This window comes from Telmatherina bonti, assembly GCF_933228915.1.
Source record: "Telmatherina bonti genome assembly, chromosome: 3".
In the NCBI taxonomy this organism is placed as follows: Eukaryota; Metazoa; Chordata; class Actinopteri; order Atheriniformes; family Telmatherinidae; genus Telmatherina; species Telmatherina bonti.
In genome coordinates, this window is record NC_136621.1 from 39,298,901 (window position 1) to 39,312,761 (window position 13,861).

Here is a 13,861-nt window from a genome sequence, read left to right on the forward strand (position 1 = left end):
GTGGACGAGGCGATCACCGTGGACGATCACCGTGGACGAGGCGATCACCGTGGACGAGGCGATCACCGTGGACGATCACCGTGGACGATCACCGTGGACGAGGCAATCACCGTGGACGAGGCGATCACCGTGGACGAGGCGATCACCGTGGACGATCACCGTGGACGAGGCGATCACCGTGGACGAGGCGATCACCGTGGACGATCACCGTGGACGATCACCGTGGACGAGGCAATCACCGTGGACGAGGCGATCACCGTGGACGATCACCGTGGACGATCACCGTGGACGAGGCGATCGCCGTGGACGATCACCGTGGAGGAGGCGATCACCGTGGACGAGGCGATCACCTTTGACGAGGCGATCACCGTGGACGATCACCGTGGACGAGGCGATCACCGTGGACGAGGCGATCACCGTGGACGAGGCGATCACCGTGGACGATCACCGTGGACGAGGCGATCACCGTGGACGATCACCGTGGACGATCACCGTGGACGAGGCGATCACCGTGGACGAGACGATCACCGTGGACGATCACCGTGGACGATCACCGTGGACGAGGCGATCACCGTGGACGATCACCGTGGACGATCACCGTGGACGATCACCGTGGACGAGGCGATCGCCGTGGACGATCACCGTGGACGCCTCGATCACCGTGGACGATCACCGTGGACGAGGCGATCACCGTGGACGAGGCGATCACCGTGGACGATCACCGTGGACGATCACCATGGACGATCACCGTGGACGAGGCGATCGCCGTGGACGATCACCGTGGACGAGGCGATCACCGTGGACGAGGCGATCACCGTGGACGAGGCGATCACCGTGGACGATCACCGTGGACGATCACCGTGGACGAGGCGATCGCCGTGGACGATCACCGTGGACGCCTCGATTACCGTGGACGATCACCGTGGACGAGGCGATCACCGTGGACGAGGCGATTACCGTGGACGAGGCGATCACCGTGGACGATCACCGTGGACGAGGCGATCACCGTGGACGATCACCGTGGACGATCACCGTGGACGATCACCGTGGACGATCACCGTGGACGAGGCGATCGCCGTGGACGATCACCGTGGACGCCTCGATCACCGTGGACGATCACCGTGGACGAGGCGATCACCGTGGACGAGGCGATCACCGTGGACGATCACCGTGGACGATCACCATGGACGATCACCGTGGACGAGGCGATCGCCGTGGACGATCACCGTGGACGAGGCGATCACCGTGGACGAGGCGATCACCGTGGACGAGGCGATCACCGTGGACGATCACCGTGGACGATCACCGTGGACGAGGCGATCGCCGTGGACGATCACCGTGGACGCCTCGATTACCGTGGACGATCACCGTGGACGAGGCGATCACCGTGGACGAGGCGATTACCGTGGACGAGGCGATCACCGTGGACGATCACCGTGGACGAGGCGATCACCGTGGACGATCACCGTGGACGATCACCGTGGACGAGGCGATCACCGTGGACGTGGCAATCACCGTGGACGAGGCGATCACCGTGGACGAGGCGATCACCGTGGACGAGGCGATCACCGTGGACAAGGCGATCACCGTGGACGTGGCAATCACCGTGGACGAGGCGATCACCGTGGACGAGGCGATCACCGTGGACGAGGCGATCACCGTGGACAAGGCGATCACCGTGGACGAGGCGATCACCGTGGACGAGGCGATCACCGTGGACGTGGCAATCACCGTGGACGAGGCGATCACCGTGGACGATCACCGTGGACGAGACGATCACCGTGGACGAGGCGATCACCGTGGACGAGGCGATCACCGTGGGCGATCACCGTGGACGAGGCGATCGCCGTGGACGATCACCGTGGACGCCTCGATCACCGTGGACGATCACCGTGGACGAGGCGATCACCGTGGACGTGGCAATCACCGTGGACGAGGCGATCACCGTGGACGATCACCGTGGACGAGACGATCACCGTGGACGAGGCGATCACCGTGGACGAGGCGATCACCGTGGACGAGGCGATCACCGTGGGCGATCACCGTGGACGAGACGATCACCGTGGACGAGGCGATCACCATGGACAAGGCGATCACCGTGGACGAGGCGATCACCGTGGACGTGGCAATCACCGTGGACGAGACGATCACCGTGGACGATCACCGTGGACGAGGCAATCACCGTGGGCGATCACCGTGGACGAGGCGATCACCGTGGGTGATCACCGTGGACGAGGCGATCACCGTGGACGTGGCAATCACCGTGGACGAGACGATCACCGTGGACGATCACCGTGGACGAGACGATCACCGTGGACGATCACCGTGGACGAGGCAATCACCGTGGGCGATCACCGTGGACGAGGCGATCACCGTGGGTGATCACCGTGGACGAGGCGATCACCGTGGACGAGGCGATCACCGTGGACGTGGCGATCACCGTGGACGTGGCGATCACCGTGGACGTGGCGATCACCGTGGGCGATCACCGTGGACGAGACGATCACCGTGGACGAGGCGCTGCAGGCAGGTGGAGGATGCACGGAGCAATGCTATGACTGTAGACCTGCTGCTGTGTTGTAAAATCCCAAAATAAAGCAAAAATAAAGAGTCAAACGTGTTTAACGTCCTCTTATTGATGAATGGAGTTTGCTTCGTGTCAGAAAAACAAAACAAAAACAACAACAAGCAAAAGAAAAGATAGTCTAACATTTCCTCCTGCTTATCACCTCGACACAGTCCAGCAGCCTGCAAACTCAGTCAGCTTCCTGATCAATAACGCAAAGATAGTCATCATCAGTTTATTCATAAAGCGCTTTAACACCAGACACGGCCGAACATCTAAACTCTGGTAAATAAAAGCATAAAAATAACATGAAATGAAGTTGCAGGTTGGTTCGAAGGCTAATGAGTTAAAGTGAGTTTTAATTCTGGTTTTAAAAGTAGATAATGAGGGAGTCCAGAGGATAAATAGGACGTGTATAATCATAATAATATCATAATATCACTACCATACTGCTATTATTACACAAACACCCCAAGTCAGACGCCCCCCCCCCCCCCCCCCACCACCACCAGATCCAATGGCTAAAAACGCTGATTTAGGCTTTTAATGAAGCTAAAATATGTGGAACATTTTCTCACACCTGGAGGTATAAAAAATTATCTATTGATTTTTACCTGTTTATTGGGATTGATTTTAAGCTTATTAATTTGTATTTATTGATATTTTCGTAAATTAAATCGAATCAAACTTTATTTCTTGAGCACTTTTCACGCCACGGGCAAAACAAAGCGCTTTACAAGATAAAATCCTGTCATAAGGATTAAAACAAACAGTAGGTAAAAAGACATTTAAAAACAGTAAAGACACAAGCTCTTTACACACACACACACACACACACATTCCCCGAAATACATCATTCCCTGAATACTGTCTCTTTAACCGAAGCAGGTTAATAAAACAAATAAAACATTAATTAAGTGATAAAATTCTGACTAGTATTGTAACATTGTTTTTGTTTTATTCTCTGCAGCACTTTGGAAACTGTTTATGTTCATAAAAATGTTCTTTATAAATAAAGTGGATTGGAACAGATCACAAAAGGAACATAAGTCATCAGATCTGCAGCTGCAGTGTGATTAAAAACACTCAAACCTCCACTAGAATCTTTCCTTACCACTGAATCTGGGTTTTATTTTGGTGATTACTCCCAAAACTTCATCATTTATTCTTCATCCCATTTCTGAGATTTCCTGGAAATGTCCTGAAATTGCAACATTATGAGGTACCTGCTGTCATTCCAGTGATCATGGCAGTAAGAGATGTTGTGCAACAGGCTTCTGATCTGATCTTCCATGATGAGAAGGCTGGACGTGACTCATAACTGTGTCAGGACAGAGGACAACAAGGAAGAAAACGCTTTGATGAAGAGGAACAGAAAGCAAAGCAGATGCTCAAACATAAAAAAAAACACTCCAAACTGCATGAAGTGTGAAATCAAGACAAGGAGGCAAAAAAGAAGCTGCAACTTCTGTCCTTAGTATTTTATAATAGTTTTCTTATGATTTGATATATTACTTTAACAGATGTTGAATTAACCCACAAAATGCTGAGGTCTCAAATATAGTTATGGTGAAAATAGATGCCAAACTGTGCTAAATTGGACCAAAACTGTTGATTTAAAGATCTCACCCGACATGTCTGTTCTAAAATCTGATTTTGTTCTGCTTCACTATGCAGGAAAAAAGGGATATTTGTAATGTAGCATGATTTGCAGACTTATAGTTTCAGCTGCATTGTTCCAAAGAGAAATTCATATCCATGCTAAAAGTATCTGTTTTCCCTGCAGTGGGCACAAACTGTTCATGCATGAAAGACTGAAATGCATTCAAATATATATAAATATTCTCCTTCTGTCTTTCTTTCTCTAGAAGGTGTATTTCTGTTTTCTCTTCTTTTCGATTCTCTTTCTGTCCCTCTTCTGTCCTCTCCGGTCCGGTCCAGCAGACTTTGTAATACAAACAATTGTACAAAACAAATCCAGAATATCAAGGGGAGCATTATATCTATGATGCATCTCTTGGCAAAGTAAATTTTCCCAGCAGAACACAGCATCCAGAAAATTATTCTGCCTCCTTAAATGCTGGACAAGACAAAAAAACAAAACAAATATATATAAATAATTATGGTGTAGATGTTTTTAATTACTATAGAGCAGTGTTTTTTTTAACCTTTTTTGAGCCAAGCCACTTTTCCCCACTGAAAAATCACAAGGCACACCACAAACCAAAATGTTGGGGTTTTTTTAAGTCCATATTATTAATATAAAGTCCATCCTGTCAAAGCCTCTTGCATAGAAATCAGATAAACACAAGATGGAATTTTATCATCAATTTGAATAATAATTAAAATTTTATTATAATAATTTATTATCAATAATAAGAAATTCTTTTTATTATTAATTTTATTACTATTTTATTAGTTTATTATCTTTCACTAGGACCTGTTTGGATGAACAGAGAGCTGCTTTTTAGACCAATAAGGTGAAATTAGGTAATTTCTCAGGGCAAACCTGATGATCTCTCACGGCACAGCGGTTGAAAAACACTGCTATAGACACTATACTGTGACTTGGATTTGACGTTTCTGCATAAACGAGTTAAAAAACACAAAAAACCTTTTTTTAATTTTTTTTTTTTTTAAACATGCATCAAGTATTAATGATAAAGTTATTAATGTGAAAATAAAGCTGTAAACATTATTAACGGATCTATACAATAAAACCTGTCTCAGACATTCGCTGTGAGGACGTTTTGGGTGAAAATGTGCTGAAATCATAGACATATATATGTTTTCTATGCGCTTAAATGACCGCTGCGTAATCACGCTGGGAGTCACGTGACCACGTGGTCCAGTCACATGACCCCGGAGCGGAAGCGAGCCGAGCGGAGTGCGCTGCCTTGCGGGAGCAGTTTGCGGTTCTCCTACATGTTTTCCCCGCACTGTAAAAGCAGCTGCGAGCTTCGGCTGGATTATTTACCTGCTTATTTACTTACCTGGTGACACGCATGGCCGCGACGGGACAAAACGTTTCTGGTAACGTAATGACGTAATTTGTTCTGTATATATGACGTTTAGTTTTTACTCTTTGCTGCTCGCCTTCCTTCACTTCAGCTGCTTTCTTTTAGTATTTTAACAACTTTTACCGACATTTATGTGTGTAAAATGTAAAAAAGTTGTTAAGACATGAATAGTTGCGGTATTTTTGTTTAGTCAGCTGATTTAAACCTCTGTTTGTTTTAATCCTCCTGGACAAAGTGGGATTTTCCCTCCTGACAGATGTGTTCATCTGAAAGTTAGTAACAGAAAAGTTCCTTCAGTTGTCATACAGAAAAACACATTATCAGTGTCTGCCACAGATAAACATGTAACTTAAACTAATATGACCTTAGAGAGATGTGTTATATCCTGGAAACAATGCAACAGTTTTCAGTTCTTCTAACTGCATATCTAATATTCTGTATGTTTATTTATTGTGTAAAGAAGTGAAATTAGATCAGGTTTCTGTATATAAACAGTTGTGACCCTCCTAACTGAGCTGGTTGAGGTAAAGAATGAGTTGCAGGTGTGTTAGTGAGGTTTAACTGTGTGTTTTTCAGGTTGTAATTACTGTATCTGATCACCGGTTGTGACAGTAGTAGTTATCGTTTCAGTGTTTTTGTGGATTTACTGGTAAAAAGAGGCCTGGTAACTGGTTGACACTGGTGGCTCCGCCGGAGTCCGCTTAGCGAATCATCTACATCTGAAGGTTTTCATGCAGAACAAACACTCTGAGTCTGTTTTTTAAGCTTCTTACATGCTTGGTTGAGTGTGGAATATATATCTGAGAGGTTTTTCATGCAGGATGGATGAAGGCTGGCTTTGCACGGTGCAGGTTTACTCCTGTGATAACTGCTGTTGCAGTGACTGGAAGAGTTCAGTCAAATCTGCAACCAAATGAGTTTGATTGTAGGAAAAATCTGGGACTGGTTTTGATTTCCTGGTTTGTTTCATGGAGTTTAATCACATTAATGTGTTTTATGAAGCATTGTATATTGTTGTAAACGGCTTTAAATATGCAGGAATCGTTCATGCAAAAGGTACAGACTTTTTTCCTGTTTTAGTTTATTTTATTTTAGATTATTTTATAAATTTAATTATCCAAAGTTTTATTCATTTATATATTTATTCCCTGCTTTGTGACATGTCTTTTCAGGAAGTTGCTAACGGCTTAGGGGATGTTAAGAATGTTGAAATTTTCTGTAGGAAATAATAAAATAAGACTAAAAAAGACTAAAATAAAAAGACTAAAATGAAAATATCTTGTCAAGTTTATAATTTTTTTGTTTATTTATTTATAAATTTTCAGTTCAGCATCTTCGGTTCTTCCTCTTACTTTAGTTCCGTGTTGCTGTGGTGGAACCTGATGTTTCAGAACATCGACTAACTTCTGCTGAAACCATCACCTCCTTCCTACAGATGATGTAGGGAAGAGTTATCAGCGTTGATCATATTTTATACTAGTTCTGTGTAAGTAAGGTGTCGTACGCTCACCCTGTGGGTGACCTTTCGCCGTGCACGGCCAGACTGGATCGAAGCACTGATACGAGGTTGTTGACGGATTTCCAGGTCTGATAGTTTGACCTGCAGCTCCATCTGCGTTTCCGCCAGCGTTTAAACGGCGACGACAAACCAGAAGAGCCAGATATTTCCCCAGATTTCCTCTGTCTGCTTGGTGTCGCGCCGCGCCGCCACTGGCCTGCTCCCACTTTTGTTTGTTTGATAGCGATCTGCTGTGACGACCGACACGCTACTCCCATCTCAGATACGGCAGAATCTTGCAGCTTTTGTCTGCATGAAATGTTAAGTGGTTGGATTCTTTCAGCTGTTTGTCATTCCTGTCGCTGCGACACGCACCGCCGTCATCAATACCAGTCCACGGCCTCATTCGTGTGAGTTAATTAAAGTACTGTCAGTAGACTATTTAATATCCAATTCCACTACTGTTAAAGGTGGAGTATGTAAGATTTTCAATATTTTCAAAATAAATTAACTAATAAAATAACTACAATCATAATTAGATAGTTTTTTTTAAACATGTCGGTTCTAGTCTGTCCATATTTGATGTGTTATTAAATTACAGGTTGAATTAATGACAAATGACAAAAAGCACTTTTTTTTTTTTTACTAGTAGGCAAACATTTAAGAAGGGTCTTTGTCATTCATTAAACTTGTAATTAAATAACACATCAAATATGGACAGACTGGAACCTACATGTTAAAAAAAACTAATTATGATTGTAGTTATTTTTTAGTTAATTTTTTTTTTTTTTTTTAAATATTGAAAGTCGTACATACTCCACCTTTAAGCTATAAGACCTGTACCATCTGTAATTATGTTAATAGCTTCTGCCAACACTGGGTGTATATTTAAAGCCCATATCCATCTGTATTTAATGCTCATAGCACTCAAATCAGCATACTGTAACAATCACTTCATTCCACAGCTGTAAAACACTGCAGATAATATCTACTTTGCACATGTTGCTTATTGCACTCTGGTTAGATGCCAACTGCGTTTCGTTGCATTGTACTTGTACATGATGTAATGACAATAAAGCTGAATCTAATCTAAACCTAACCTTGTGCTCTGACAGGTGCATTTTATTAGCAGATAGAAGAACTGATCCCTGTGAAGGTGGTTTTGTGTTGCTGCAGGAAACCACATGTAGTTATTAAACATTCTCAGGTTCCAGCTGCTGTCCTCCAGCAGCTCGCACAGCTTCATGGAGACGTGTTGAATTCAGTCGACATCCTGATACGACGTCTTCAGAACAGACTCTGATGTCAGATTCTGAGACGGAAATGATGTAAAATGAATGAATGAACAGATAAAGCAGCAGAAAGAGCAACCAGAAGTTTGTAGAAATAACACACAGATATATACCGTCAGTTTAGCATATTACAGCTGCAGAATATATCGTCTGAGCATCGTCGTCACGATGTACATGTATGCAAACAAACTCAAAGTCCGTCCGTCTGCAGCCTGCAGATGTCCATGTTCGTCTACAGCTGCTCTAATGTGGACGGTCGGAGACGAAACTCAGGACAGAAAAGATGCAAGAAGGAGAAGAAAAGCTCTGAAAAAGAGAAAAATAAACGTAACATTGACAGAAAGACGGGAGATCAGTGCAGGTTTGCCAACAAGATGGCAGGACAGTGAAAATTCCTGATTTCTTTCACATCGTAACAAACATCGCAGGTTGGAATAAATCGCAGTCAGTTTGTTTTGTGGTTGTTAAAGGTTTGTCGGGATTGAAACGCCTGGAAAACTTCCATGAAGGGGGCGGAGTTTACTTTTACACAGCTCCTTCGCCGTTCCTGAGGAGTTAGTGGCGTTGGCAGTCAGCGACGGCGGCGGCTTTTAGCACCCTTTCAAAATCCTACTAGAGGAATGTGTTGAACTTTCCTCCTGTCGACAGTTGTACCCGCGGTTTATGGTTTATTTCCATCAGCTTGGCTTCTCCTTTTGCATCAGGCAGCTCTGCTAAGCTGGTGGTTTCCTCTGCTGACTCACTGCGTCTGCGTTCATTCAGCACTATCACCGACTTTTGGCCCCCTTTGGCCTGATTTAGCGTTTATCACCAGCCTGTCGGAGTATTTTCTAAAAGTAGAGCAAATAAAGAAACTGGCTGACCTCGTTCTGCTGGTCTTGGGAGCAGCCTGGTCAGTTGCGACCATGTGATAAGTGTTGGGAATAATGGGGCTGCTTTGTGTTGCCAGCTTTTTCCTGTGGCGTGTGGTTGGCTGCAGAGATGAAACAGCCTCTGCAACCGCAAATTTCCTAATTTTACCAGGAAAACAGAAACAGCCGTACTGTTTTCTAAGTCAGATGTTTTCGACTTTACTGTTTTTCAACCTTTTTTGAGCTTTTTCCACTGAAAAATTCACAAGGCGCAGCACAAACCAAAACGTTTAAAAAAAGTTATTAATAATTTAAAGTGATCAAAGAGTCTTGCATAACCGTCAGATAAACACAAGAAAAGGGAATTTTGTGATTTTTACCTTTTACTTTTTAGATCATTTCGGTGCAGCTGGATGATTTCTGACGGCACGGTGGTGAAAAACACTCTTCTACTTTATTTCTCTTTTGAGAGATTCGTTGTTAACGCTGTGATTGGCACTGGATTCAGTAAAACCAGATTTTTCTGACAGCGTTCCCGTTTCTCTCTTTCAGTACCACTGGTTCAGCTACATTTCGGCTCCGGACATATCATTCCACCCTGAACTCCTTCGTCTGTATTATTAGCAGTAAAGCGAACGTTTTACTCCTTTTTTAATGTTTCAGCGTCTTTTCAGGAGTTATTAATAACATAAAATCTTTGTAAAAATACATTTGTTTCCACGTGTTCGCATGACTTTGCAGCTGGAGGGTCAGCGGGGGAAAGAGGTGGAGATTCACTCGGCTGTAGACAGAGAAGCTGAAAGCGATGAAAGCTGGAGGCCCTGACAGGATTCTTGTGCCTGGCTGCTCTTCATGAACTGTTTTTTGCATTCTTGGTGTCAAAACAAGAGAAAGATGAGGAAACGTGTCAGTCAGACGTTGTGTGTGGGTTGTAGCTTCCCTGACCTGAGCTAAACGTGTCTTCACCTGGGAAACGTGGGCCAACCCAGCTGAGGTTAATCACAGCATTCGTCGTTTTAAAGGCTGAATCAGAATTAGTTTGGAGCGTTCACATTTCCCAAACGAAGCGGATTTTCCGAGCAAACAGACTCGGATTTGTATCAGAAAGGTTGATCTGGACGTGTCCTTTGCCTCAGCAGACTGGTTTCCACTTATTTGCTTGGCTGTGTCTCTGCTTTGGCAAGCCAGCAGCAAAGCATGTCCGTTCCTCTTTCAGTTCATGTCTCTGTCACTGCAGACGTGTGAGAAAGATTTCACAAATAGATTGAAGTTTACACCTTTTTTTTAACAATAAAAGCTCTCTGCTGACAGAAGCACAAAGAAGTAAACCTGATGTAATGATGAGAAGCGAAAACCACACAGAAAACAAATTAAACAACATTTGCTTCTTTTTCCCAGCAGATCAGGAAGGACTACTCCCCTCCCTGGCTCGCTATGGCTCCACGAGCAGCGGCGGCGAGCGTGACCCGCAGACCAACAGCAACCACAACAACCACAGGTTTCCCACCACAACCGCGGGTCAGTGGGTCAGGGCCGACCCGGAAGAGGAGGAAATCCGCAGGAAGCTGAAATACTTCTTCATGAGTCCTTGTGACAAATATCACGCCAAGGGTCGCAAGCCGTACAAGCTAATCCTGCAGCTGCTCAAGATCATCATCGTCACAGCGCAGGTAGGAAACAACGGAGGGAGGCGGCGCGGCCTGAACGAACCACGTCATGTCATCCTTCTCAGCTTTCTGCTCTGGATTATTTATGAGATGCGGAAACGCAGAGAAAACTTTGTGGAAGTAATAAATAAAGCATAAATGACAGGCTTGCTTTACCTGAGTCGTACCTGGAACGCAGCACCTCAGGCTAGATGAAAGCACTTATTATCTTTATATACTTATTATTATATACCACTTATACCAATTTCTAAGTAATTATTACTTATATACTTATCATCATTATAGTCTATAAGCCAGACCAGATACTGGTACCAGTTAAGGTGACGAAACTTACTTATGATTTTTAAAAAGATCCATGTCTGTAGGTGATATTTTGGTATAATAACTGGTAACTGTATCCTTACTATGAGCTCATGAAGTTACCCGACCCCCATTAGAAAATTACATGTAAACTCTGGTGCATATCCTGATTTACACTCTGGTATCTGACATCTGTCAATGTTTAGCAATGTTGTCTTTGGTATCATTTTAAAGGGGGGTATTTTAGTTTTCTTTCAAGCTATGATGTGAATCTCTAGGACCAATATAGAGACCACTGTGGCCCTTTAAACAATAGACAACACTCATTTTTACACAGTTTTCGCCTAAATTATATACTATCTGTAAGCCCTGTGTCATCTGAGAAAAACATGGATACAAAATATAATATCTGGAATACTCCCAGGGCCATAAGGATTCAGGAAATGTATAATATGCTTATATTCTTATAATGTCAGAGGTGATTAAACCAGATGATGTATTTTTGGAAGTTCATAAACTGTAACTAGTAGGGCTGTGACGATGTGCTTTTCTCCCAATACGATACTATTACGATTTTTTTGTGTGCCGATTCGATTTAAATTGTGATTCTCACAATTCTTTGATATTGCTGATTTTTGTAGATTAAAAACAAAATAAATGTATACTTTTTTTTTTTTTTGCTCGTCATTTTTTTCCTGATTTCAACAAGGAAAAAACAACACAGCAGCCAGACCATCATTCTGCTGCTATAACGCCCAAAAAGACAAGAAAAAAGATCAATAAAAACAATCAAAATGACAAAAAAAATAATAATGGATTAGATTTATTTATTGGAAAAAACTAATTTTTAAACAAAAAAATCGACTTTAAAATTGTGAAGCAAAAAAATTCAAATTTTTCGATTTTTCGATGGGATTTTCCCACCCCTTGTAACTCGACAGCCATTAATCCATTAATCACAAACGTTGTTTATTATGCAGCTGTAGAACATGAATGACATCCCAAAAAGACAAGAAGCCAGCTGGGTTTAATAACAAACACTGAACCTATTTATTTAACATATTTACGTGACGATATGGTGAAAAGAATTATCTACACAATCACCACATATTCATTGCTCTCTTCATCTGACTCATCAAGTTTTGGATCGTCCTGCAGTTTTTGGTTGCTGCAAGTCTGCAACTTTTATGTAACTTTTTTACTATTATGCTGAGAAATAATTTGCACTCACTGGGATTTACCGCCTTCAAGCACATAACCTCGACTTCTGTCCTTGTTTCCTGAGTAGATTTTTAGTTTTTTGATCGTGAAACTGACGTAAAATCTTCTGTTTGACACGCGAGTGAACCGGACACTTAACGAAGGCCAGCTAATGTTTCTTTACTCTCTCCTCTTCAGTTAGTGCTGTTTGGGCTCAGCAACCAGGTGGTGGTGACCTTCAAAGAGGAGAACACGATGACCTTCAAGCACCTCTTCCTCAAAGACTACGATGAATCCTCAGACGACTCGTTCGCTGTTTACACCCAGCATGACGTCTACGATCACATTTTCTATGCGGTTGAGAAGGTAAGTCATGAAAAAAAGATGTCAAATCAGCTGTAAAATGTTAAAACCAGCAAAAGTAAAATAACAACTATGCATCAGAGATTATTAAAGGGATAGCATGCAACTTTTGACCACTAGGGGCGCTAAACTTGTATCTTCCCACCGGCTACAACCATAGACTGTATATAAAAGATGGGCGGAGCCTCCGTGACGTCACCCGTAGGTTTCTGAAGAGCTGAATTGAAGCTCGGTGGGCGGTTCCTACCATCACCATCTTGGCAGGGGCATGCATGTCGTCTCGCCCGGAAGATACAAATATGGGCAAAGAGGTGGAGCTGAGAGGGGGGGGTGTGAGCGTCATGGTGGATGATTGACATCGAGCGAAATCTGAGCTTTCTGTAGCTAAGAGCTAACCGAGCTAGCCGAGAGATAACAGGAGCTAACCAGCTAACGGAGGTAAGCAGGCTAAAGCTAGGTCACGTTAACTGGCTAAAAACCACGGTTGTTTCTACGTTCTTCTGTCTTGAAGCCGGAGATCGGCTACCTGTCAATCAAAAGGACACGCCCCTAAATATGTCGAATTTTGAGATTAAATTACTTTTAAGTTAGAAAAAAATTCACTCTCTCCACAGTTGTCATGAAGATAAACCTGACCTATTAAACCGAAACCAGGCTCTAAACATGTTTATTTCTGCTGTAAACATGTTTATTTCTGCTGTAAACATGTTTATTTCTGCTGTAAACGTGTTTATTTCTACTGTAAACATGTTTATTTCTGCTGTAAACATGTTTTATTTCTGCTGTAAACGTGTTTATTTCTACTGTCAACATGTTTATTTCTGCTGTCAACATGTTTATTTCTGCTGTGAAGTTGGTCTTTTTTAACATGGGAGTCTATGGGGATTTGCTCTGTTTTCCAGCCCCAAGTGGATGAAGGGGGGACTGTTTTATGTTTTATGTTCTTCCACATATTCTTTACTTTTAACCGCCGGAGGCTCCGTCTATCTTTCATATACGGTCTATGAGCACAAGACACAGTAAAATGCTTAGAGAAAGCAAAAACTGTCCCAAAAACATCACTATAAATTATAGTTTTGAGTATCAAATGAAGTAACTTTGACA

The 13,861-nt window shown here is 43.4% G+C and overlaps 2 protein-coding genes across 2 annotated transcripts in view; one reads left to right on the plus strand and one right to left on the minus strand.

Moving 5' to 3' along the window:
- The window catches only part of pglyrp2 (peptidoglycan recognition protein 2), a gene marked incomplete at both ends in the record, with an annotated part of 55,702 nt that extends 50,129 nt beyond the window's left edge, over positions 1 to 5,573 (minus strand). Inside the window, 2 exons of the mRNA XM_079264159.1 lie at positions 2,459 to 2,520; positions 5,560 to 5,573. Coding sequence (XP_079120285.1) covers positions 2,459 to 2,520; positions 5,560 to 5,573 — 76 coding nt within the window. The remainder of the gene's footprint in view (positions 1 to 2,458; positions 2,521 to 5,559) is intronic.
- LOC306774189 (mucolipin-1-like) overlaps positions 5,466 to 13,861 on the plus strand; it is a 30,168-nt gene continuing 21,772 nt past the window's right edge. The window contains exons 1-3 of the mRNA XM_079264171.1: positions 5,466 to 5,599; positions 10,629 to 10,897; positions 12,593 to 12,760. Of these exons, the coding sequence (XP_079120297.1) occupies positions 5,572 to 5,599; positions 10,629 to 10,897; positions 12,593 to 12,760 (465 nt within the window). The 5' untranslated portion in view covers positions 5,466 to 5,571. The remainder of the gene's footprint in view (positions 5,600 to 10,628; positions 10,898 to 12,592; positions 12,761 to 13,861) is intronic.